This window comes from Scyliorhinus torazame, chromosome 13 (genome assembly GCF_047496885.1).
Source record: "Scyliorhinus torazame isolate Kashiwa2021f chromosome 13, sScyTor2.1, whole genome shotgun sequence".
In the NCBI taxonomy this organism is placed as follows: Eukaryota; Metazoa; Chordata; class Chondrichthyes; order Carcharhiniformes; family Scyliorhinidae; genus Scyliorhinus; species Scyliorhinus torazame.
In genome coordinates this window covers 34,269,635-34,294,301 of record NC_092719.1, presented here as the reverse complement: position 1 = coordinate 34,294,301, position 24,667 = coordinate 34,269,635, and the positions used below count along the sequence as shown (strand labels likewise).

Genomic DNA, 24,667 nt, shown 5'->3' with positions numbered 1-24,667 from the left:
AGCCAAAGTCAACAAAAAGTTTTAGGTCAGGTGAACTTCATAATACGTGTTAGAGTTTTAAAATCCTGACACATAACAAAGCCCAGTGAACATTGTCATGTATCTAAATACACTAAAATTAACCAAGAATTGTCATGCATCAATTGTTCAGCTATGAGATAGTATTAAAAATATTGATGACTATTGAGGATCTTGGTCCATTGCTACTGAAACAAAGAAACTTTCACATCTCACACCCCTCTTGAGCTCAAAGAGACTCTTGGAAACAAATAAACATGGGACAAAATGGGGAATTATAAGTAATAAATTGTACTCCCTGGCTGAGTAATTCTACAATGTGGCTGTAGGCAAGGTGACCGTAAATTGTTTAATTTACACTAAGTAGCTAAAGAGGACTCCCAAAGTTTCAATACTTGACTTGATATAAATGGAATATAGTGCTCCTGCCTCCAAGTCATAGTTGAGGGGGAGTAACAACAATAACAATTTATAACTGTAAAGTGCCTTTAAATGGAATAAAACATCCCAAAATGCTTCCATGAGCACTTTGAATCAAAATATGACATTATGCCATATAAGATAATATTACGTCAGATGACCAAAAGCTTGGCTATCTGAAAACCCTACATTATATCATTACCTCAACTCTCCAACTGGTTAATTCAGCAGTTGACTCTTGACTGATTTACAGAAATCATAATTATGGGCTGCAGTTAAACTAACAATGACTACATTCTTGTGGTTTAGTCCCTTCACTCAGAGTTGGTTAGCTCAGTTGACTAGATAGCTAAAGTGTGGTGCAGAATAAGGGCAATAGCGCAGGTTTGATCCCTGTACCAGCTAAGGTAGATCTTGGGGCCTACCTCCTCATCTTGCCTCAGTGATATCATCAGCAACCCTCAGACACCGAGGAAACTACATAGAGAGTGTTAATTCCTTCACTCGTCCCATTCAACTATTTAAAGACTGTCATATTATAATAAAATATATACACAGATGAATATTACCACAAAGTAATGAAGATTTTCAACAAGTATTCTTATTCGTTAATACATTATCAATGTTTAAATCTAAGATTTTAAGAGCATGTATCCCTTTCTGACCTCCTTGAACCTCCCACCAATTTGTCACTGACAGGCAGACTCCTCCTAATGCCTTTCTTTCATGGTTGACAGGAGATAGGGACAGCAGACAACTCTCTCTTCACTTTTCCATCTTCCTGGAGAAGCTGGCTGCCCTCTAACTGCCGCATGACAGTGTCGATGTGGCGGTAATTGGAAATGTAGCAGAGCAGAAGCTGGAGGTTGAACCTGTACCCCATCTACCCATGCATACTCAAATATACATTGTACATTGTTATCCCGAATAACAATTTTCAAACATTGGATAGTTAATATTAGCCATTTTAATTAGATGCAGCAATTCTACCTACCCTAAAGGACGAAAAAGGCAACACATCCAAAACATGCTCTTTTCTACCCTCAACCATGGCATAGAGCGTGACATCATTTTCATGTGAATCCCCGGGATTACATGAACCACTCCCTGATAGAAAGAGATAGAATATTATTTTCCATGTAAACATGGCCACCGGCAAACTATCCGATCACACAACATCTGGGAATACAAAATGTAATATAAACTACCCAGTATTTAGTTACATTTTTTATTTGGTCTGGGTCATAGATACAATTAAAATCACACTGCTCCATCAGTTTGGCCTTATAAATATATAGTTACAAAAACAATTAAAGTCTGATTGCAAGGCTACTGGATGTCTGTCTCTACACTGAATACATTGGAACTACAGACAAATCAAAGGAAAATCTTGCTGCACAGATGCAATTCTAAAAAGGATTGATAGGGAGTTGGCCTCAAAACTCCACAGTCATTCCTATGTGTTCCTAACAGAGAAGGAGAAATGTTCAGAAAAAGAGGAGGATTAAGCAAAAGACTGATCATTATTTTGCGGCTTTTATAGGTGAAGCTTAGGATCCTGCCTTAAATATTCTCTCCGTCAAAGCATTGCTATTCGTTCCCAAAAGTGGTCTAATCATCTTATGTTTAAGGATATGGATGTACAGCCCAATATTCAATTACATAGCAGTATAATCCAGGGGTGTAGCAGTGGGGTGAATTCTCTGTGGTCTGATGCCGTGATTAGCATTCCCGATCGGGCGGAGAATGAAGCGTCTCCATAAAAGCGGATTTAGCGTCCCATTGCAATGCTCTGAACCCCCACCGGCGGCCTCAGCACATTTTCCACCCGTGCCAGCGGGATGATACAAATCACCGATTTGCATCCATCTCAATATAATTCACGGGCTTAAAGCCCGCTTCACCGCCCCCTCCCCCCGTTATGCACTGCCCCCTACAGCGGGGAATCCACCGGGCAGGCTTTGGTGCAGGTTTACCCAAGCATGGCTCTGACGCGGTGGACCCCAAGGTGGGTCAAGGGTTCAGTGCATAATGTGGTGCTGCCTAAAGTCCATCGGAAGGCCCCTCTCCCCCTACAACGCAAATCCTGCCCCTATCCCACTGACAAGTAGGGGTATTCCCCCCCCCCACCATGAGAATAATGGATCACCCCCCCAAAGCACTCACACATGAGGGTGACCCGGCAGTCACCCCTGCCTGAAAGTTGGAACAGTCTAAGCAGTACGGTGAAGGATCACTACATTTTCACTTACCCTTCCCTAGCATCTGCTGCCTCAGACAAACGTGTTCAAAGCAGCAGCTGTCATAAGTGTTAATACAAATGAAAGGGCTTCAAATCCTCTGACAGCCTTTGAAATGCAAATATTCCATTCAATTTCACACAACAATACATTTCACTAGCCAGTGATTGACAGTTTTATTGGTCCAAAGAAAGGTGCTTGGTGGATTGTTTATCTATCTTTCCCTTCATATTTGAATACATCTCCATTACCCTGCTTTGATGCTAACCGCAATGTTTATAAACACTTTTACTATGATTGACAGCTCCTCGCCATATCAAAAGGAGCTAAGTGCTTTCTACTGCGGTCAAGGAAGTGAAACCATTTAGCTGCTTTTGATGTGGTGAGAAGCTGTCAATCATAGCAAGGGTGTTTATAAACATTGTGGTTGGCAACAAAGTAGGGTACTGGAGATACATTCAAGCACGTGCAATTGAATGGGAGTTTTGCATTTCAAAGGCTGTCGGGGATTTGAAGCTTCTTCATGTATACTTTGGGCGGGACTCAACGTTGGCCGACGCCTGAAATCGCCAACCGCAATTGGGCGGCGAATAGTCTCCGATGCCAAAATCGCAGTAGGTGCCGTGTTGACAACAAATCAGAATCCTCTGGTACACCAAAAATGGCATAAATGCGTCATTCATCACGTGCCGTTTAAGCACCATTGGCATATCATTAGCGGGCCTGACACCCTATTCTCCGGGGCCTCCGTGATTCACCGCCGCCGATGGACTGAGTTCCTGACGGTGCGGTTCACTTGTGGTCGGACGGGAATCCGGCGTGGTGTCTGCGGACGTGTCCAGTGCTGCCACAGTCGGCCTGGAGCTGTGCTGCTGACCGGGTGGGGCTTCCGCGAGGGCTGGGAAGACTGGGTGGGGGGTGGCCAGGGGGACAGTATTTGACAGGTCGGGTCCACGCATGACCGGTGCCATGTTCTACGGCGTGACCGCTGCAGATCATCGGCGTGTGCATGCGCGACCATGGACCCGGCCATTCTCCAGCCGTTTTTCCGTGGGAGCCAGGAGTTTCACTGGGCACGGCTGCTAGCCCCTCACAAGCCGCGGGATCGGTGAGGGTTCACATAGATTTACATTATTTCATTCACATCTGATCTGAACTAGATATTCATGACCTTTGGCACGCGGACTTCTTCAATCTTCCTGAAGGTGATCACAAAAAACCCGTTTTGGTGAAGAGTTAAACATTATATTTCAGAGAAAGTGGACATACAAAGGAAACAAATGTAATCACTGACCACCATGCATCCTGTCTTTTCCATTCACTCACCCATGCTAAAGTAAAATCTGAGATTTCCATCGTTAGTCGTGTCCAAAAATGGTGTGCAAATACTTCGGTCTCCCTCTTTGAAGAACGCAAGAGATGAGCCTGACTCGACCACGCCACACTTGGAGCCAATGACAGCTCCTGATATTTCCCAGCTGTTGAGAGAAAGATTGCGATAAACAGCCAGCCCAGCCTGTTTCTGCTTTAATTACAATGGCGATAACACTTAAATCCCACTTTACTTTTTAAACATCAGGAGCAAACACACTTACTGCTTTAAAAGCTAAAAAGTGCGTAAGTTCAACTTTGAATAAAGTTGGCTGTCAGGCTTGATAAAAATAATTATTAGGAATGTTCATGTAAACACACTTTTCTTAACCCCAGGGCAAGATATGAAACGTTAATCTGGGGTTTAAAGGATACAACTTGTGGAATGTGACTTTGCTAACAGTCACTCGAGCGAACAAAGGAGATTTTCCTGCAGAAAATGTTTATTACAAAGAGACATTGATGATTTTCAGGAATAAATACCTGAATTAGCAAGCAATGTTAAATGATATACCAAGGTAGAAAGGGATTGAGTTGATGATTCTCACTGTGAAACAAAGCACTAATTGGAGATCTGGTCAGTCCCAACTAAAAACATGTCTAGCTCCGCAGATTACCACAGGTCACTCGTTTAAGCTGCAAGGTTATTTTTCTCACAGACCTATTTAAAACCCTGATCTCAGTTGAGTCTCGGATTCATGGCTTGTATACCAATGCCAGACTGAACACTGATATCAGCTTTTGGCATTTGTAAAGAACAAGGCAGGGGACGACAGAGCAAAATATAACAATCTCAAATGCCAAACACCCGAACCAAAACCAGAAAATACTAGAAATGCAGTGTAAGTTAGTTAGTGTCTGAAAGAAAAAAGCATATTCATGTTTTGGATGGTGCCATTAAACAGATATAAAGCAACGAAGAATCAGCATTTATATAGCATCGTTCGCACCGTTGAATAAAAAATAATGTTAATTCTGATTGAACAGACTTATTCAGGCCCAATTTTTAAAATTCTAAATCCGTTACCTATTTGTCAATATTGTGGAGTTTTGTTTGAAAATCGACAAGAATCCACTCAGTTTAAGGAGATGCTACAGGAATTAGACAGTACTCAACTAGACTGTATTCAGTGAAGGTAAATACAGGGAATTGCAAAGAAAATCTACAACTGGAATGCTCACCAACTCTTTGTTGGGGGCAATAATCCTAATCTCTCTCTTCATATCTTCAATAATAATTTATTCTAACATAACATCTCTAATGCAGTAAATATCCTGAGACACTGCACAGAGCAGAAAGAAAGGAAGAGGAGAAGCAGGTTAATAAGCAGCGATAGGAGAATTACAAAGATATTGCAATATAGAAACAGGCTGTACACAGCTAGCACTCCCATGTACTCTCGCTATTTCCATATCCTTTTATTCAACTCTGCTTCAACCATCGATCCAACCTACTCTTAAATGCTAACATTGGGGGATGAATTTTCAATGACTAAAGACCCAGCAGACTGCAATTTCCCACTGGTTGGGCTGCTAGCCTTTCACTATGGCCCCACCTGCCCCACCTGCAGGTCAATATTCATTCCAGGAGGATTGATGGGTTGGGGGATTGGGTTGGGGTGTGGTTGGGGGGGGGCGATGACAGATACCTATCCACAGGTCTATTAAAGGGTCTATTAAGTCCACTCCTCCACTCCGCAGAAGCTGAATGGCATTTTCCAGTTGCCATGCGGGCCAGGTTGCAACAGGGCTGAGACCTGGGTACAGCCTCTCTAGCTACAGTATAACATCCAACACCTTTTCCCTCTCTTTAGTTCTGATGAAAAGTCAAATTTGAAACATTAACTTCAGTTTTCTCTCCTGTCATGTGAGAGTACCTTTAAGAAATGGGTGTTTAAGAAATGTACCTTTAAGAAATGGGTGTTTATCAGTGATGTCAGAGTGTGGGTGGAATTGGGCTGTCTGTCAGCTTTTTACTTTCATTTTAGGCTGTTTGCTGCAGGGTGTGTTTTAGTTTCGTTTTCAGTGTTGGAGCTGAAGCCAGATAGAGCAGGTGTACTGTTGATCTCTCTGCCATGAAAAGACTATCTCTTGATCATTTGGTGAATTCAGAATTATAAATGTTCTCAGTAGTGAATGTAAACCTAATGTGCTTCTGTTAAAAGGTGTTTCTTTTGCCTTCTGGATGTTGTTTGGGAAGTTATTAAGGATTACTTAGTGTTGTATTCTTTGGGGGTTGTATTTGAATTGATGGTTGCTAAGATGTTCACTGTATGTTTTAAAAAGGTTAATTTGAGTTCATAGAATAAACATTGTTTTGCTTTAAAAAATACTTTTCCATTTCTGCTGTACCACACCTGTAGAGTGGGCCGTGTGCTCCCCATACCACAAACTATTAAGAGTTGTGGGTCAGGTGAACTCCATGATACACTTTGGGGATCTCTAAACCCTGGCCCATAACACTCCCTACAGATGCTGCCAGACCTGCTGCATTTTTCCAGCATTCTCTATTCTTGTTTCAGATTCCAGCATCTGCAGTATTTTGCTTATTATAATACCTTGAATGGGAGGGATGTCTAATGAAGAAAGGTTGGACAAGCTAGACTTGCATCCGCTGGAGTAAGATGCGACTTGATTAAAACATCTAAGATCTTGAGGGGTCTTGACAGGGTGGATGTGGAAAGGATATTTCCCCTTGTGGGAGATCCTAGAACTAGTGGGTCAGGATTTAAAAATATGGGGTTGGCCAATTTAAGACAGAGATGAGGAGAGGTTTTTCTCTCAGAGAGTGGTGAGTCTTTGGAAGGCTCTTCCTCAAAGGACAGTGGAAGCAGGGTGAAGGCAGAGGTAGATGGATTCTTGATAAGCAAAAGGATGACAGTTTATCGGGGGTACCCGGGCATGTGTTGTCGAGGTTACAATCAGATCAGCCACAATCTCATTGAATCTCAAAGCAGATTTGAGGGGTCGCGTGGCCTACTCCTGTTCCCCAAGTACATATGTTCATAAGTTGGAAATAAGAATATTTTTTCTTTTAACCTCCATGGTATCATTGGCAAGGCCAACATTTGTTGCCTATCCCTAATTGCCTTTGAACTGTGTGGCTTGTTAGGCCATCTCAGAGGGCAGTTAAGGGTCAACCACATTGCTGTGGGTCTGGAACCACATGTAGGGCAGACCAGGTAAGGGTGGTGATTTATTTTCCTAAAGGACATTAACGAACTAGATGGGATTTTACAACAATCAATGATAGTTTATATACTACATTATGCTCCCGATTTATGGATTCATTGAATTTTAAATTCCACCAGCTGCCATGGTGAGATTTGAACCCATGTCGCTAGAGCATTAGGCTGGGCCTCTGAACAAAGAACAAAGAACAAAGAAATGTACAGCACAGGAACAGGCCCTCCAAGCCCGTGCCGTCCATGCTGCCCGACTAAACTACAATCTTCTACACTTCCTGGGTCCGTATCCTTCTATTCCCATCCTATTCATATATTTGTCAAGATGCCCCTTAAATGTCCCTATCGTCCCTGCTTCCACCACCTCCTCCGGTAGCGAGTTCCAGGCACCCACTACCCTCTGCGTAAAAAACTTGCCTCGTACATCTACTCTAAACCTTGCCCCTCTCACCTTAAACCTATGCCCCCCAGGAATTGACCCCTCTACCCTGGGGAAAAGCCTCTGACTATCCACTCAGTCTATGCCCCTCATAATTTTGTATACCTCTATCAGGTCTCCCCTCAACCTCCTTCGTTCCAGTGAGAACAAACCGAGTTTATTCAATCGCTCCTCATAGCTAATGCCCTCCATACCAGGCAACATTCTGGTAAATCTCTTCTGCACCCTCTCTAAAGCCTCCACATCCTTCTGGTAGTGTGGCGACCAGAATTGAACACAATACTCCAAGTGTGGCCTAACTAAGGTTCTATACAGCTGCAACATGACTTGCCAATTCTTATACTCAATGCCCCGGCCAATGAAGGTAAGCATGCCGTATGCCTTCTTGACTACCTTCTCCACCTGTGTTGCCCCTTTCAATGACCTGTGGACCTGTACTCCTAGATCTCTTTGACTTTCAATACTCTTGAGGGTCCTACCATTCACTGTATATTCCCTACCTGCATTAGACCTTCCAAAATGCATTACCTCACATTTGTCCAGATTAAACTCCATCTGCCATCTCTCCGCCCAAGTCTCCAGACAATCTAAATCCTGCTGTATCCTCCGACAGTCCTCATCGCTATCCGCAATTCCACCAACCTTTGTGTCGTCTGCAAACTTACTAATCAGACCAGTTACATTTTCCTCCAAATCATTTATATATACTACAAAGAGCAAAGGTCCCAGCACTGATCCCTGTGGAACACCACTGGTCACAGCCCTCCAATTAGAAAAGCATCCCTCCATTGCTACTCTCTGCCTTCTATGGCCTAGCCAGTTCTGTATCCACCTTGCCAGCTCACCCCTGATCCCGTGTGACTTCACCTTTTGTACTAGTCTACCATGAGGGACCTTGTCAAAGGCCTTACTGAAGTCCATATAGACAACATCTACTGCCCTACCTGCATCAATCATCTTTGTGACCTCCTCGAAAAACTCTATCAAGTTAGTGAGACACGACCTCCCCTTCACAAAACCGTGCTGCCTCTCACTAATACGTCCATTTGCTTCCAAATGGGAGTAGATCCTGTCTCGAAGAATTCTCTCCAGTAATTTCCCTACCACTGAAGTAAGGCTCACCGGCCTGTAGTTCCCGGGATTATCCTTGCTACCCTTCTTAAACAGAGGAACAACATTGGCTATTCTCCAGTCCTCCGGGACATCCCCTGAAGACAGCGAGGATCCAAAGATTTCTGTCAAGGCCTCAGCAATTTCCTCTCCAGCCTCCTTCAGTATTCTGGGGTAGATCCCATCAGGCCCTGGGGACTTATCTACCGTAATATTTTTTAAGACACCCAACACCTCGTCTTTTTGGATCACAATGTGACCCAGGCTATCTACACCCCCTTCTCCAGACTCAACATCTACCAATTCCTTCTCTTTGGTGAATACTGATGCAAAGTATTCATTTAGTACCTCACCCATTTCCTCTGGCTCCACACATAGATTCCCTTGCCTATCCTTCAGTGAACCAACCCTTTCCCTGGCTACCCTCTTGCTTTTTATGTACGTGTAAAAAGCCTTGGGATTTTCCTTAACCCTATTTGCCAATGACTTTTCGTGACCCCTTCTAGCCCTCCTGACTCCTTGCTTAAGTTCCTTCCTACTTTCCTTATATTCCACGCAGGCTTCGTCTGTTCCCAGCCTTTTAGCCCTGACAAATGCCTCCTTTTTCTTTTTGACGAGGCCTACAATATCACTCGTCATCCAAGGTTCCCGAAAATTGCCGTATTTATCTTTCTTCCTCACAGGAACATGCCGGTCCTGTATTCCTTTCAACTGCCACTTGAAAGCCTCCCACATGTCAGATGTTGATTTGCCCTCAAACATCTGCCCCCAATCTATGTTCTTCAGTTCCCGCCTAATATTGTTATAATTAGCCTTCCCCCAATTTAGCACATTCATCCTTGGACCACTCTTATCCTTGTCCACCAGTACTTTAAAGCTTACTGAATTGTGGTCACTGTTACCGAAATGCTCCCCTACTGAAACATCTACCACCTGGCCAGGCTCATTCCCCAATACCAGGTCCAGTACCGCCCCTTCCCTAGTTGGACTGTCTACAAATTGTTTTAAGAAGCCCTCCTGGATGCTCCTTACAAACTCCGCCCCGTCTAAGCCCCTGGCACTAAGTGAGTCCCAGTCAATATTGGGGAAGTTGAAGTCTCCCATCACCACAACCCTGTTGTTTTTACTCTTTTCCAAAATCTGTCTACCTATCTGCTCCTCTATCTCCCGCTGGCTGTTGGGAGGCCTGTAGTATACCCCCAACATTGTGACTGCACACTTCTTATTCCTGATCTCTACCCATATAGCCTCACTGCCCTCTGAGGTGTCCTCTCGCAGTACAGCAGTGATATTCTCCCGAACAAGTAGCGCAACTCCACCTCCCCTTTTACATCCCCCTCTATCCCGCCTGAAACATCTAAATCCTGGAACGTTTAGCTGCCAATCCTGCCCTTCCCTCAACCAGGTCTCTGTAATGGCAACAACATCATCGTTCCAAGTACTAATCCAAGCTCTAAGTTCATCTGCCTTACCCGTAATGCTCCTTGCATTAAAACATATGCACTTGAGGCCACCAGACCCGCTGTGTTCAGCAACTTCTCCCCGTCTGCTCTGCCTCAGAGCCACACTGTCCCTATTCCCTAGTTCTCCCTCAATGCTCTCACCTTCTGACCTATTGCTCCCGTGCCCACCCCCCTGCCATACTAGTTTAAACCCTCCCGTGTGACACTAGCAAACCTCGCGGCCAGGATATTTATGCCTCTCTGGATCACTAGTTCAATAATATTACCACTACGCCACCACCTCCCCCAAATGAATGAATGATAATACGGATGAAATATCAGAAAATCAAGGCTTGGCATGTCCAATTGACTACACAGGTAGGTAACATACATCACAGACCTCAGAGTGTGGGACATTTGTACATATTGTACTGGAAGAAAACAGTCGGTAACATTAACGGACTGATCTCCCTAAAATACTATTTGTAGTCAAATCAGAAATCCATACTTTATTCATGCAGTTACAATTTTGCTACTATTAGAAAAGAGAACCCTTTTTTCCATTCACAAAACACTGCAGATGTTGGAAATGTGAACATTTTCCCCTATGTTACACAAAGACATTTCACAGTCACTTAGGTTAAAATTGCTGATATCTCAAATATTCTGGACTCTCGCTGGGTTAACTGAAAATGAAACTCTCCTAGGAGGGTGTTGCATACTTTTCCTTGTGTAGTCAATTGAATGAGGGTACGCACTGAGGATAGGTTCAGGGAATTAAATTCCCTGTGCTGTCAAGTGCTTTTTCTACAAAAACAAGTGTACAGAAAACCTTTTGGAGACACTCCTGTAGCAGTGAATTGAGTGAAGATTATTTTTCTCCTGCTCTGAAGCAAATAGCTATGATTGTTTCTCTTTGAACTTATAATGGTAATAAAGAGTTAATTTTTTTTCCCTGTGCGTCCTTTACATCCCACTACAAGTATTTAATTCCTTTTCTCAGCAAATTTCTTTGACATCCAGCTGTACTTTAAATATGTATGTGTGGGGCTAATGCAACCCTTCTTTGAATCTCACTTATCCCCTAGATAGCTGTACACATATTCAGAGTACTAGAGATAACAAGCACTTACCCTGCAGGCTGACTTTCAAACTCCTCCACCCACTGTGTTACAATGCCTTCGGTCCAAAGATCAACATCCCTGGTTGTTACAAAGTTAAAATCAGTGCCCTCAGTCCCATGGAAATACATGGCGTTACCGTCAGATTGACAGCTATGCTGTGGAGAGAGAGAGAGTACAATACAGGGGGCTCAGGATACTCGTTTGTAACCACAACAAAATCTGGCTTCAACAAAGAGAATTTTGAAGAGAAATGTTCAATTATTCATTCATTATTGCCTTAAGCATGAAGTAAAATTATAGTTAAACAACACAGCAGCTCAGTCCCTCAGTCTAAGTATCATCGTGATGAATAGAATATTTATTTAGACTTTAATGGTTTTTTAATATTGTGCTCTATCCATAAAATTGCATACAGTAGTCGAACTGAAGCCTAAATAAAGTTACTGTTGCATATTTGATCTTGAATTTTAAAATCTCTATTTATATAATCAAAAGTCCAGTGGTTTTTGTTATGGCTTTATCCAGCTGCTTTCCACATTCAAAGACGTCTCTGTTCATCCACACCCTTCAGTATCTTTTCATTGAATGTACACTTGGTTTTCTATCCAAAATACCTGATCACGTAATTCTCCACAATAAACCAATTAATTTTTCTGTCGTTACTTCTAATAATAGAGGAAGGAGGCTTGAATGGGGCATAAACACTGGCGTAGACACGTCGGGCCGAATGGTCTGTTTCAATGCCGTCCATCCTATGTAATCCAGTGTGATAATTCCATATCCTCCTCTGCACACTTAGATTCCAGCATCGTTTATAACAAAGCAACATATTTAATATTACTGCCAAACATGTCCCTCAACTAGATTTCCCCTGCTTCTCTAAACTCACGTTAATGATTTTTAAATAAACGTCAACATGAATATAGAAGCCCTTAACTATAACTAAACATCTGGGTCTCAGAATAGGGTATTTGCACGTGATTCACGGATGTGCGAAGAAGCAAAAAAAATACCAGAAAGACTCTGAAAATATATCCTGCTTTAGGAATATATAAGCAAAGCTAATGACCCTTAAGGGAAGAAGGGGGGAATTTAACTAAGGCAAAGTGTATTTGAGGCACTGGATGATGGAACTGGCAATTATAAATGTGTTTTCAAAGATGAGCAATTCTTTGAAAACACAACATTTATAATTATCTGGTTAATCTTCCAGTACCTCAAACAACTGCATATATGCAGCCCAATTATAATATGGAGGGAGAGGGGAGAATTGTCAGACAGCTAGCCCCGCACCCCCCACCACCACCCAACCCCAGAAGCTAAGTTGGCTGGATGTTTTATAAAACAAGCTGTATCTCAATCATAGGAATGGAAGAACAAAATTAACATGCAGAAACAGAAAATATTCTTGTGTGGATTGGGGTCAGTATCACCACTTAATATTTGTTCTTACAGGTCTAACGTGAATGAGAAGCGTGTGTATAAAATTGATTCTTTGTTTGATTTTAATACTATCTTCCTGGGCTCATATTCGTGACCAGAAGAAAATACATCCTGACATGTTTACAATGAGAGATCCAATAAGCACTGTATTCTACATTGTTCATCTGGAAAGGTTTTGAGATAATCCAACATCTTTTCACGCTGATCACTGGCATGAGGCTATAAACTCGGCAGAAAATCAAAACTAAAACAGAAAAGTCTAGAAATACTCTGCGGGTCATACAAATACAAGTCAGGTGATATGCTGCATCTATGCAACCTTTGTATTAAATTAACTTAGCACATTCTTTTCCACCCAAGAATCGTATATCCCTCTTCTAACTCTAATAGCCACACCGTAGATCAGTAAACTGCCTTAGAAGCTGAGCTGACAAAAAAATAATTAAAGTAAACTTTAATTTTCGAAAGTTTGCTTTTAAAATGTGTGCACTTCACTTGAACTAACATTTTGAGCTAGCAGTAAGATTATTTGGCACGTTGTCTCGTGTTATTAATAACTTGATCGCACAACAATGGAAGTCAGTGAACCATTTTACTGTAACTGTTAAGGTAATGCTTTTTTTATATGTAGGTTCAGTCAGTTCTTCGCTGTTCATTTCATGCATTCATAAATTGATACTTCCAACCATAAAATAACTGGTTAATTTGCTTTGACCGACGCATGAAGGTAAATCTGGATTGTTCCTCTAAGTCTTGCATCTGAAACTGTATCAATAGAACGGGTACCGCTTGCAGCAAACTAAAGATTCCACAGCACGCACATGATTTTTTGCGGAATAGCAGATGCAGTTGTGTCAGACGTTGCTTTCACCTCTGGAGTATCTCCCTTCAGTCTCCACCAGAGATGTATGAATAATAGATCACTTCCGTCTGCTGACTTTTAAGAACATGTCAGGGGTGAAATGAGTTCCAGCAGACTGAATTCAATGACGAATGAGATAATATTTAAAATGCCAATAAAATATATGGGCTTAGGTTTTGGCAGACCAGAAATGGTTCGAAAGTACCCCACACCTACCCATCTGCCCATGTGTCAGTTTGTAACAATTTAAACTAACTTGCATTTTGAATTGAAATAGCATGGCTGTTTTGTGGTTGCGAAATTAATATTTCCAACATAATTCAAGTTTAAATCAAAGGTTGATAGGTGCGTCAGTGCTGGAACCATAGCAGGAGCCTCAGAGGGTGATGTTGAAATTCAACAATACTGACAGAGATAAGAAAATGTTTGTTTGATGAACTGACGCATGACCCCAAAGTTACAGGGGCTGTTCACACAGGAAGAGAAGCCGGGATGGAATAAACATATCTGAAAGGTTGCAGGTAAATGGCAGCAGATGGGGGTCAGACGTGGCAGATCCATAGTTAGTGATATGAAGAAAATCTTTAGGTTTCTTTTCAAAATATTGCACCCAAGGAATATTCACATCTTCAAGGTGTTGCACAGAATAGCCATGATTCTGATCTCTGTGGCTATAATTTGAAGAATTGGTTGAGAAAAAGGCTTTTTTAAGCATCAAAATTGAATGATTGAGTGGGGTCCTCATAGGTGGATTTGAGATATTGGTGATATAGAGGAGATGTATTAATATATTTCTACAAAACAAGCTTTAGGAGGAGACAACACAGAATAAAGTAATGAAATTTAGGACTTCATACATAAGAAATTAACACACAGGATGGACGCCCAGGTATGATACTGGAGGCAAAACCTTCAAATCATTTAAAAAGAGAACTGGATGTTGCACTGGGGCCCTAGGTTATTTCTGGATGGATGAGCCAGGGTGAGCTTAATAAGCATCCTCATCCATACCCATCTTGTGATCATGGAGACAGAAACGGTAGAACTAAGGTCACAGGGAGAAAATAGGCACTAGAAATAGAGAAAACTGGAAGATCAGAGAGCGTACACGGTAGAAAAATACCATTGCAAAATGATTTTAAAAATTAAGAAAATAACATTAAAATATTAGTCACATTGAGTTAACCTATTTATTCTGTACACAACTAGCGGAAGTTAAATATTTGGAGACAGGGAAAAGCAGTGCTGGGAAATTCTGAGGACAGAATAAATGATGAATGTCAATGCTCACAGACAAGAGGGGTGGAGAACGATAAGTGTCACAGCGAGAATCAAACCAAAGAAAAGAATGAAGGATTTTTAAAAAATGCTAAAGATATAACCCTAAGACAATGCAAATAACAACAGAAAATTTATAGACTTGACAAAATCATAAAGGATGGAGCAATATTAGATAGGAAAATACAAAAGAAACAGAGACAGAGCAAAGCAAGAATTCTTTCTGATAAAGAAAGAAATATGAGATGAAAATGAGTGAGAAAATGGAGATGACAAAATTGAACTAAACAAAATTTGAAAGAAATCAATGTTGGATAATAAATAAATATGTAAATACAAATGATCGAATATTCTTTCTGATTTTTATTTACATTTCTGCTGGGTGAATGGGTTAGAGACAATGGGCAGGTTTTGTTAGGCCGACGGAGGTCTTGCTTGCCAGCTGGAGAACGGTGTCAGTTCCACGAGGGAGGGCCAATGGAATGAAGTGCTCTTCAGGCGCTTTAGTGGCCTACAATTCAGGTCCCAGGCTGTGGAAGTCTCGCCTGCTGAAAGCTGCTGGGCAAGTTGGGACCAGCAGCTATTCATTGCCACAAACGTCAATGGGAGCGGGAGCAGGACTGATGTCAACCGGCGGCTCTGCAGCCGCCAGAGGCCCAAGATCATCATAGGTCTCCAGATCAAAGGTGAGCGAGGGTGGGATAGGGCTTGTGGGTGGGAGTGGTGATGGGAAGGTCAGAGGCAAGGGCAGGGTATGCCTTTCTGCCTTACCCCTTCCCAATGCCGGGTCCCTGACAATGAAGAACCCCTACATGCCCCCCACAGCAGGCTGCTGGTAAACCTGACAAGAAAAGCCGTGGAGCTTCTATTCAGTCCCTGAACCACCACTACATTGCGGCGGGCTCAGGGCTAATGAATGTCAATTGGCTCATTAATGAACCTAATTGACATTCTTCCATTGGCGGCATGGAAACACATATCAGTTCCTCCTGCACTTCCATTTATTTGGGAGAGGTTTTGCGACCTTCGGGAGATTGGTGTGGGGCCTCTGCTATGCTTAACTGGGCCAGGCAACCATACTTCCCACAGTGATGGGCTACACTATATCAGTGGTTAGCATTGTTGCTTCACAGCGCCAGGGCCACAGGTTCGATTCCTGGCTTGAGCCACTGTCTGTGCGGAGTCTGCACGTTCTCCCCATGTCTGCGTGGGTTTCCTCCGGCGGCTCCAGTTTCCTCCCACAAGTCCCAAAAGATGTGCTGTTAGGTGAATTGGACATTCTGAATTCTCCTTCAGTGTACACAAACAGGTGCCGTAGTGTGGTGACTAGGGGATTTTCACAGTAACTTCATTGCAGTGTTAATGTAAGCCTACTTGTGACACTAAAGATTATTATTATCCTGCCCTATGGATAAGGGCTTAAAAGAAACTACTGCCAGAAGTCAGGGCAGGTGGGCACACGGGATTTACAACTAGTGACATACTGGGGGTGATTGAACGGCCTCGTTGCATCCGACTCGATGACGTATTGGGACACTCGAAACGCATCCCGAGATCTTGTGAGGAGTCGCGATTTGGATCTCACCCTCACTGGGCGAGATCCAACTTTACATTTAAGTGAGCAATTAGGCTCATTTAAGTATCTCGGCACCTGATTCTCTCGAGGCCCAGGAACAAAAACGTGGACCAGATGTGATGGCACTGGGGGGAATCTCCCAGGCTAACAGCGGCCCCGGGGTTGTCAGGGACAGGACAGGGTAGTACCCTGACACTCCTGCTGGCACCAGGGCACCATGGCATTGCCCTGGTGCCAGGCTGCCTTTGCCAGGGTTCAGATTCAGGGGTGCCTTGCCCATAAGTGGTGTGGTAAGGGGGGGGGGGGGGCTCAAGGACCCTCCAAGCGGTTAGTTCGGGCGTCTGGAGGCTGCAGTGGGGAGTCCGAGGGCGGTTGAGAGATCGGGATGGCAGTTAAAAATGGAACCACGATCTGTTCCTGCACTGCCGAGCTGAACTCGTTAGTGCAGGAAGTGAGGTAAATTCGGCCCCGGCAGGGCGTTCCTCACCGAGGCCAAAAATAAACAGAGTTCCGTTTGATAGTGGTGTTGTTCTCAGCGATGCAGGCACCAAGAAACATCCCGCTATTCGCACCCTGTGATGAACGGTTACTGCCTTATCATCATGTAAGGTGATGTCCCCTTTAAGACCGGGCTTGGAACCCTGGGGATTCCGCCTCTGGCTCCACCCATCTGGGAGCCATACATAAAGGGCTGCCTCATGGTCTGTAACAGTCAGCTCTCCTCTCTAGCTCTAGCATAGTTATTAGTCTAATAAAGCCTTCTTTACAGTTTAATCTCTAAGCGTCATTATTGAGGGTACCTCACACCCAAAACGGGACTCTGTATTTTGGGTGTTAAATCATGCCCCTGGTCTCTGAATGCCCAGCAGCTCTTAGCGGATCGGACTTTCACTGCCCGGGACCTCGATTACAAGGGAAGGCCCATCATTGCCCACCTAAAAGCCCGAAGAGCACTTGGTTCCATTGGACCTCAATCACGGAACTGACACAGATTCCCTGCCGGTTCTCCAACCAACAGGCGAGACCCCCGTCAGCATAACAAAATCTGGCCTTAGTCTCTCACTCACACGACCAGGAACAACTTGAATAAAAATCAGCATGGATAGTCTATCATTTGTATTTAGATCTTTTTGCTGATTACCCAACATTGATTTATTTCAAATTTTACTTAATTCATTTTTGTGGTTTCCATTTACTTAGTCGTCAAAGGAATTTAAAGTGGAGAAGCTGCCTGGGTTCAGAAAGTTTGCTGGGGTCTGTGGCTTAGCTTGCACATGCCCGCACCCTCCCTCCCTCCCTCCTTCACCCCTTGGGTTTCCAATCGTCCTGCGAGGATGAAAACCTGCACAGATAGCTATTCAATAGAAGTAGGGGGCCTTCATTAAAAAAATGATGCCTTGCATCAACCTGTAGACTCTGATAGATTAAAGGTATTAACTAGTCGCACCACGGTTTCTCAATATCGCATCTACATTCCTATCGAAGATTGAATCTCTTGAGTCAGCAAGGAGTGGGAATGGATTTGAACTTTGCCTTCACATTTTCCTTTAATTAAATATGTGTGTCACTGTGGGCTTAATGAAAACAAACAAGCTTGAATGTGACACCAAGCAAAGCTTTTGTTTCACTGTTTTTTGTGCTGATGCCAATCCTGGAGACCGAACCATGCCTCTACTTTTTATAACCAGAGTCAGCTCCAAACCGCCTTTAGGAAGATGTTGTATCGATAAAATGTAAAATGTAGTTCCCTCTGTGATGCCTCATCAACTGATTTGTCACAATCTTAATGCTGATGACTCTGTGTTCATACTTTGATTGGATGGAATATAGCAATTACCTTTTTTAATAAGAGGTTTCCAGCTACTTGAGGATTATACACCAGTTAAGTTACAGGAAATAAAGACTCAACTCTCTGGAGCTTGTCTGAAATGCTAACAAACCTAATTAACTATGTCTGATTTGTTATTTCTTTTAGTCCCAAACCAGTTACAAACCCCAGCTGGCAGATCTAATTTCTCAGCTTCCCTGTTTAGCTAACACAGATTCAGTAGGGTTTCGCTTTTAGGGCAACGAATGGGCAGTTTGGTCACTTGTACAACTGGCAAAGAGGCTTCGGCAACTTTATAGCAGGCTGGTAAGCAACGGGATTACAGCACAGTAGATTATTGCTAGTGACTAACAGGCCACCATTAAGGTATGATCGCAAGGTGGGCAAGGGGGCAGAGGGCATGGTGGAGTACAGAGTCCCTGGTTTACAGTGCCCCCCCCCCCTCCCCACACACACACAAAATGTACCTTGGCTCCATCACTGGTGCAAATAGAAACATAGATTTACATCTGGATTTACATCACAGAAAGCTGACCCATCAAGTCCATGCCAGCTGAAAAAGACCTTATCCCATTTTCCAACTCTTGGTTTGTAGTCTAGTTTGTTACAACACTAAATGCACACCCAAGAATTTTTTCTAATGCAATGAGGGTTTCTGCATTTACCACACTTTTATGTAGCGAGTTCTACATTCCATGCAGCCTCTGCATCAAACATTTCTTCTCAACTCCACTTTAATCGTTCTACCAATTACTTTAAATCTATGCGCCCTAGTTATTGACCTCTTTACTGATGGAAATTGGTCCTTCCAAATTCTGATTCATTCTATCCAGACCCTTCATAATTTTGTACACCTCAATTGAATCCACCCTCAGTTTCCTCTGTTCCAAAGAAAATAAACCCAGCCTATTAAATTCTTCTTATAGTTTAAATTTCTCCATTCCTGGTAACATCTTTCTAAATATCTCCTGTACTGTCTCCAGTGTGATCACATTTTACCTGTAATGCGGTGACCACAACTATGGGGCAGAACTATACAGGAAACTATACAGTATGCGAGCTCCGTTCTAGCTTGGTCTAGCATTTCCTCCCTGCTTTTCTACTCTAGGCCTCAGCATCTCCCTTTCACAGGCAGGATGCCTTATCCAATTGCAAAATATCCCAAGTTAGTCCAAGTAGCTTTGAATGACTGTGTCAGGTAGGCCTGCGCACGATGTCTATGTAACTGATGCAGCAAACAGTTGGAAGAGTACGAAGGAATTTGCAAGTTTTTAAAATTTCTCTAACAGTCACCTGTCACTATTTTGCAAGGTACAATTTCTTAAAAGATATTGGGCTGGATTCTCCGTTCTGGAGGCTAAGTGTTGACGCCAGCGTAGAATGTGTCGACTTTCACGACAGGAAATTTGGCGCTGCCCCCTCACCGATTCCGGTACGAGTGAAGGACCAGCACCGGCGCCGAGTGAAGGTCCCGCAGAATGGCCGTGTGCCGGGCTGCGCATGCGCACAGCTGACGACCTGCCCCGGCCGCGCCGTATAACATGGTGCCGGCCGTGCACAAAACCTAACCCGCGAACCGGGACCCCACAGCCCACTCCCTAGCCGCACCCTGGCCACCCCACACCTGCCCCCCTAACTCTAGCAGACGCCCCCCCCCCCCCCCCCCCCCGGCCAGCAGCACGGATCCCGTTCAAGTGTGGCAGCGCTGGACACAGTCCACAGCCGGCACGCTAGCTGGGACCACACATGTCCTGTGGGGAACTCGGCCCATCGGAGGCCGAACATCGCGGGTGGCCAGCCGATGATGTGCCAACGGCGCTGAAACGCCCCATTTTGGAGGGGCGGAGCATGGCGGACCGGCGTCAAACCGGCGCTGGCCCCGATGTCAGCCTCGGAGTCCAGTCTCCGCCCGATCACCGATCACGATTTTGGCGTCGGACTACGGAGAATCCCGCCCATTATTTATTAAAGTAACGATTAGCTCCCCCATTGAGGGAAAATGAATTTGGTGTCTGAAGAACTAAATATTTAATTCTTCCACATGTAGGGGGCATAACTACAAGATTCAGGGTGGGAGATACAGGAGGGATGTCCGAGGTAGGTTCTTTACTCAGAGAGTGGTTAGGGTGTGGAATGGACTGCCTGCTGTGATAGTGGAGTCGGACACTTTAGGAACTTTCAAGTGGTTATTGGATAGGCACATGGAACACACCAGAATGACAGGGAGTGGGATAGCTTGATCTTGTTTTTGGACAATGCTCGGCACAATATCGAGGGCCGAAGGGCCTGTTCTGTGCTGTACTGTTCTATGTTCTATGTATGTGATATTCAACTAAATCCATATTACACCTTCAAATCTATTCTTATGGTCTGATAACCTGAACTAATATAATGATGCTCAGAGTGATGAGATAGCATTGGTGCATTGGTTATAATTTAAGCATTTTAAAATTATTCTAAATTCTTTTTGACGCTGATATGGGTATAAATGTTACTGGGGTTGGCATTGGAATATAAATCTGGTGCCTTTCTTGTATGTTTTAATTTTGAGGAATTTTTTTTCTGTGTTCATACCTTAAATTTTTTTTATTTCTTCTTGCAGTTGTCTTTCCCTCATCTCTCCTGAAGGATCTCACTTGCCGCTGGATCACCGGGCCAAATGTATCAGAATAACCTCTGCACTGTCCAAACAGCACATGAGAGCCTGAACACACAGTGCCAGCAGTCTCTCCAACCACAGCAGTCATCACAGCAGAGCCTGATACAAGAACATCAGCAAGTGCTGGAAATACTCAACATGCCTGGCAACATCTGCGGAAAGAGAAACAGGGCGAACATTTTGAATTGCATTACTCTTCTTCGGAAATCGGGTTCTGAAGGAATCATACGGGACTCGAACGTTAACACTGTTTTTCTCTCTCCACGGATGCTGCAAGTTCTGCTGAGTTTTTCCAGCATTTCTGTTTTTATTTCACATCTTCGGCATCCGCAGTATTGGCTTTTGCTACAGTGGAGCCGAGTCCAGTCAGCACCAGAGGCTCACACATTCACTCCCTGCTGGTGGGCACTGGATACCAATTCAAAGCAGTGATGCTGACTAATTTTTTCCCATTTCCTAATCAGGGATTGAAGCAGCCAGTTCCAGCATTCCTATTACTGCCCAGAGCCTATTTTTAATCTCTTCATAACCAAATATGAATCCAGTTCTTATTTGTAATCATTTAATTCAAATCAATTGAACGTTAAATACTTTTGATTGCGTTGTATCAAATTGCTGGACAGTGCTATTTGAAGCAGATAACAGTGTGCTTAGTAACCATTCATTATTGATACTAATATTATTAATCACAATATAAAGTGTAATCGAATAATCAATTATTAATAGTAATAATAATCTTTATTGTCACAAGTGGGCTTACATTAACACTGCAAAGAAGTGACTGTGAAAAGCCCCAAGTCGTCACATTCCAGCACCTGCTCAGGGACACAGAGGGAGAATTCAGAATGTCCGAATTACCTAATAGCACGTCTTTCGGGACTTGTGGGGGGAAACCGGAGCACCCGGAGGAAACCCACGCAGACACGGGGAGAATGTGCAGACTCCGCACAGGCAGTGACCCAAGCCGGGAATCGAACCTGGGACCCTGGAGCTGTGAAGCAACAGTGCTAACCACTGTGCTACCATGCCGCCCATAGTATTCTTATAAGCCTTAACTACATGGATTTAACTTTAAAACTGAATTTAACTTTAAAGCTTTGGTGCAATTTAATGGTTTTGTCGTGCCTGACTTGATGACGTGACAAGGCTGTTGAATCTTTCAAGAGGCCTCACTCAAGTTTCGCGACACTCGAAATGCCTGAGAGATTTAATGAGAGCTTAAAAAACTTCACTACCTGGATATCGCCCAGTGAAGGCGAGATCCAGATATCATTTAAATATGTCTGTGCTGTACTCTCCCGGGGCCCGGGGACTAACAGTGTCGCCTGGGAGACCTCACCATGGTGCCATGTAGCAGTGGTCCACACAGACATGGACCAGGTGTAAAGGTTGCTGGGGGCTCTCCCAGGCCATTAGAGACCCCTGGGTTCTAGGCAGGGTGGTACCTTCGCACTCCTGCTGACATTCAAGCACCTTGGCAGTGCCAGGGTGCCCAAGTGGCACTGCCAGGCTGGCAGGGGCACTACAAGGGTGTCGGGCTGGCAGCACCAAGGTGCCCAGGTGTCAGGTTGCCCATGCCAGGTGTCAGGAACGGGGGGGGGGGGGGGGGGGCGGGGGGCGGGGCGGGGGGGGGTTGCCTTGCCCTTAAGAGATGGGGTGAGGGGGACGCTCGAGGACTACCTAAGTTAGGCACAGTGGGGAGATCTGGAGTCCGCAGTGGGGTGGCTGAAGGGGGTCGAAAGATCGGGGGCAGCATTTAAAAATGGCACCCCAATCAGTGAATGCTCTTCCGGCAACGGTGAGCTGAGCTCGTCTGTGCAGGAAACGAAGATAAGTGCGGCCTCAGCAGGCCATTCCTCGCCGAGGCCAAAACAAAGCAAAGTCCTCTCAAATAACAGTGTCTTAGTGGCGGGAAACACACAGCTAAACGCACCTAAAATGGAATACTGTTTTTGTCCCGTTAAATCGCGCCATGTTAGTATTCAGATTTAAACAAAATGAAAAACAGAATTCTACGATTTTAAACAATTTGGAAGATTTAAAGAATCTTGCTTTCAGTCACTCAGTGTTCGATTCATAAGTGACGTGCAGAGTGATTTTTAGTCTTCCTGGTCAGTGGAGAAAGAGGGAGGATGTGGTTTAAAATAGAATGGTTCCATTTCCATGTTCTATCCCCACCCCTTTGCAGTTTTATCACTATTACCATCTCCCCATTTATCCTGGCAAACCCTGAAATAATTCATACCTGTTTCAATATGAGATCACCTCTCATTCTTCTAAACGGCAGAGAATATGGACCCATTCGAATGTATTTCCCACAAGAACCAATGTCAACACATGTGACAGATAATAATCAAAATACCTAGGGAGTAGGGACCACAAGGCCTGTTTCCTAATGGAAACATGTTGTTGAGATTGAACTAAAACAATTCCCATTTCAAGGTTGTCCCATTACATACAAATCTAAATGACCTGACCTTCATGTCCTAAGAATGTTTCCTGTCACATTTATTGTCACACAGCTAGATGCACATCACAGACCAATATCAAAATCATTTCCTGATTTTCTCCCTAAGGCTTCACTGTTGTTATGATATTTACCGACAGCTGGGCCTCACACTTTGTTCGGATTATTGCTGTTGGATCGCGGGCACTGGGTTTGGGAGATGGCAGATTGCAAATGGCTGGTGACAGATGGAGAAGAATCTGCCCTCAACACCTTCATTTCAGAACAAGTGAACATCATAAATTTCCCAAATTAAGAAGATGTCATTCAGCCCAGCCAGACGGAAGGACATATTTGATAGCCAGACGGACCCAGGCATAAATGCAATACAAATGCTGTATAAAATGGCACTAAATGTCATTTGTAAGCACATATAAATTAATGTGCCTTCCAACAGCGAAGACTTTTAATGACGGTCATATTTTGACAGATTAGTCACTGGGTATGACTGCTCCACAGATGTATAAAGCTTATCAATTAGAATTAAGAGACAGCAACGAGATGAGTATGTACAAAACAGCAAATTATTAAGTTAAGGGAATTAATTGGAGCAAACCTTTACTGTGGCCCCAGGGAAAAAAAGCCAGTGGCCTGTGTCGACTGGGTCGAGGTTATCTTCCAGAAGCATCTGTTTGTGGGCAGCATTGATGATCAGTATGTTATCCAGGGCCCAACAGGCCTCATACACATCGCTTGCATGGAGATATTCTTGCTTCCATTTAAATTTGATATTTTCACCTTTGGCATCTTGGGGAAGGTAGATTATGTGGATGACAGTGCTAGTGTTTGATGGAGCCCTGTTATTTAAAAAAAACAAGTCATTTATCTTTTTTGTGATTTATTTCATTTTGCTACTCTACCTTATACCTTTGCAACTTACCTACCATCTCATATTCTCGTCACATAGATAAAGGATGATTACATATCCTCAACTATTGTTATTAATCTGTGGAAGGTGCCAATCCAGCAAACAGGCATTTCTCTCCCTTACTTTCATCCCTTGCTTGTGCAGTATTCCATTTCGCAGCAATTAAAGTTACAAAGAACTTCCCCGACTGAGAAAGTCAGTATAGGATCGAATTCATAACCTTCTGACCAATGCTCACATGTTTAACCTCTGCAAGGGCACCCATATTGCACAATTTTGAAACCAAAGTATGGAAACT

The 24,667-nt window shown here is 43.6% G+C and overlaps 1 protein-coding gene across 2 annotated transcripts in view; it reads right to left on the bottom strand.

Annotated features, from left to right (window-relative positions):
- The window catches only part of LOC140387945 (reelin-like), a 520,778-nt gene that overhangs the window by 253,737 nt on the left and 242,374 nt on the right, over nt 1–24,667 (bottom strand). For both annotated transcript variants that reach the window (XM_072471313.1, XM_072471312.1), the window contains exons 11-14: nt 24,058–24,298; nt 11,359–11,504; nt 4,005–4,156; nt 1,433–1,545 (exon numbers count right to left, since the gene is read on the bottom strand). In XM_072471313.1, coding sequence (XP_072327414.1) covers nt 1,433–1,545; nt 4,005–4,156; nt 11,359–11,504; nt 24,058–24,298 — 652 coding nt within the window. The remainder of the gene's footprint in view (nt 1–1,432; nt 1,546–4,004; nt 4,157–11,358; nt 11,505–24,057; nt 24,299–24,667) is intronic.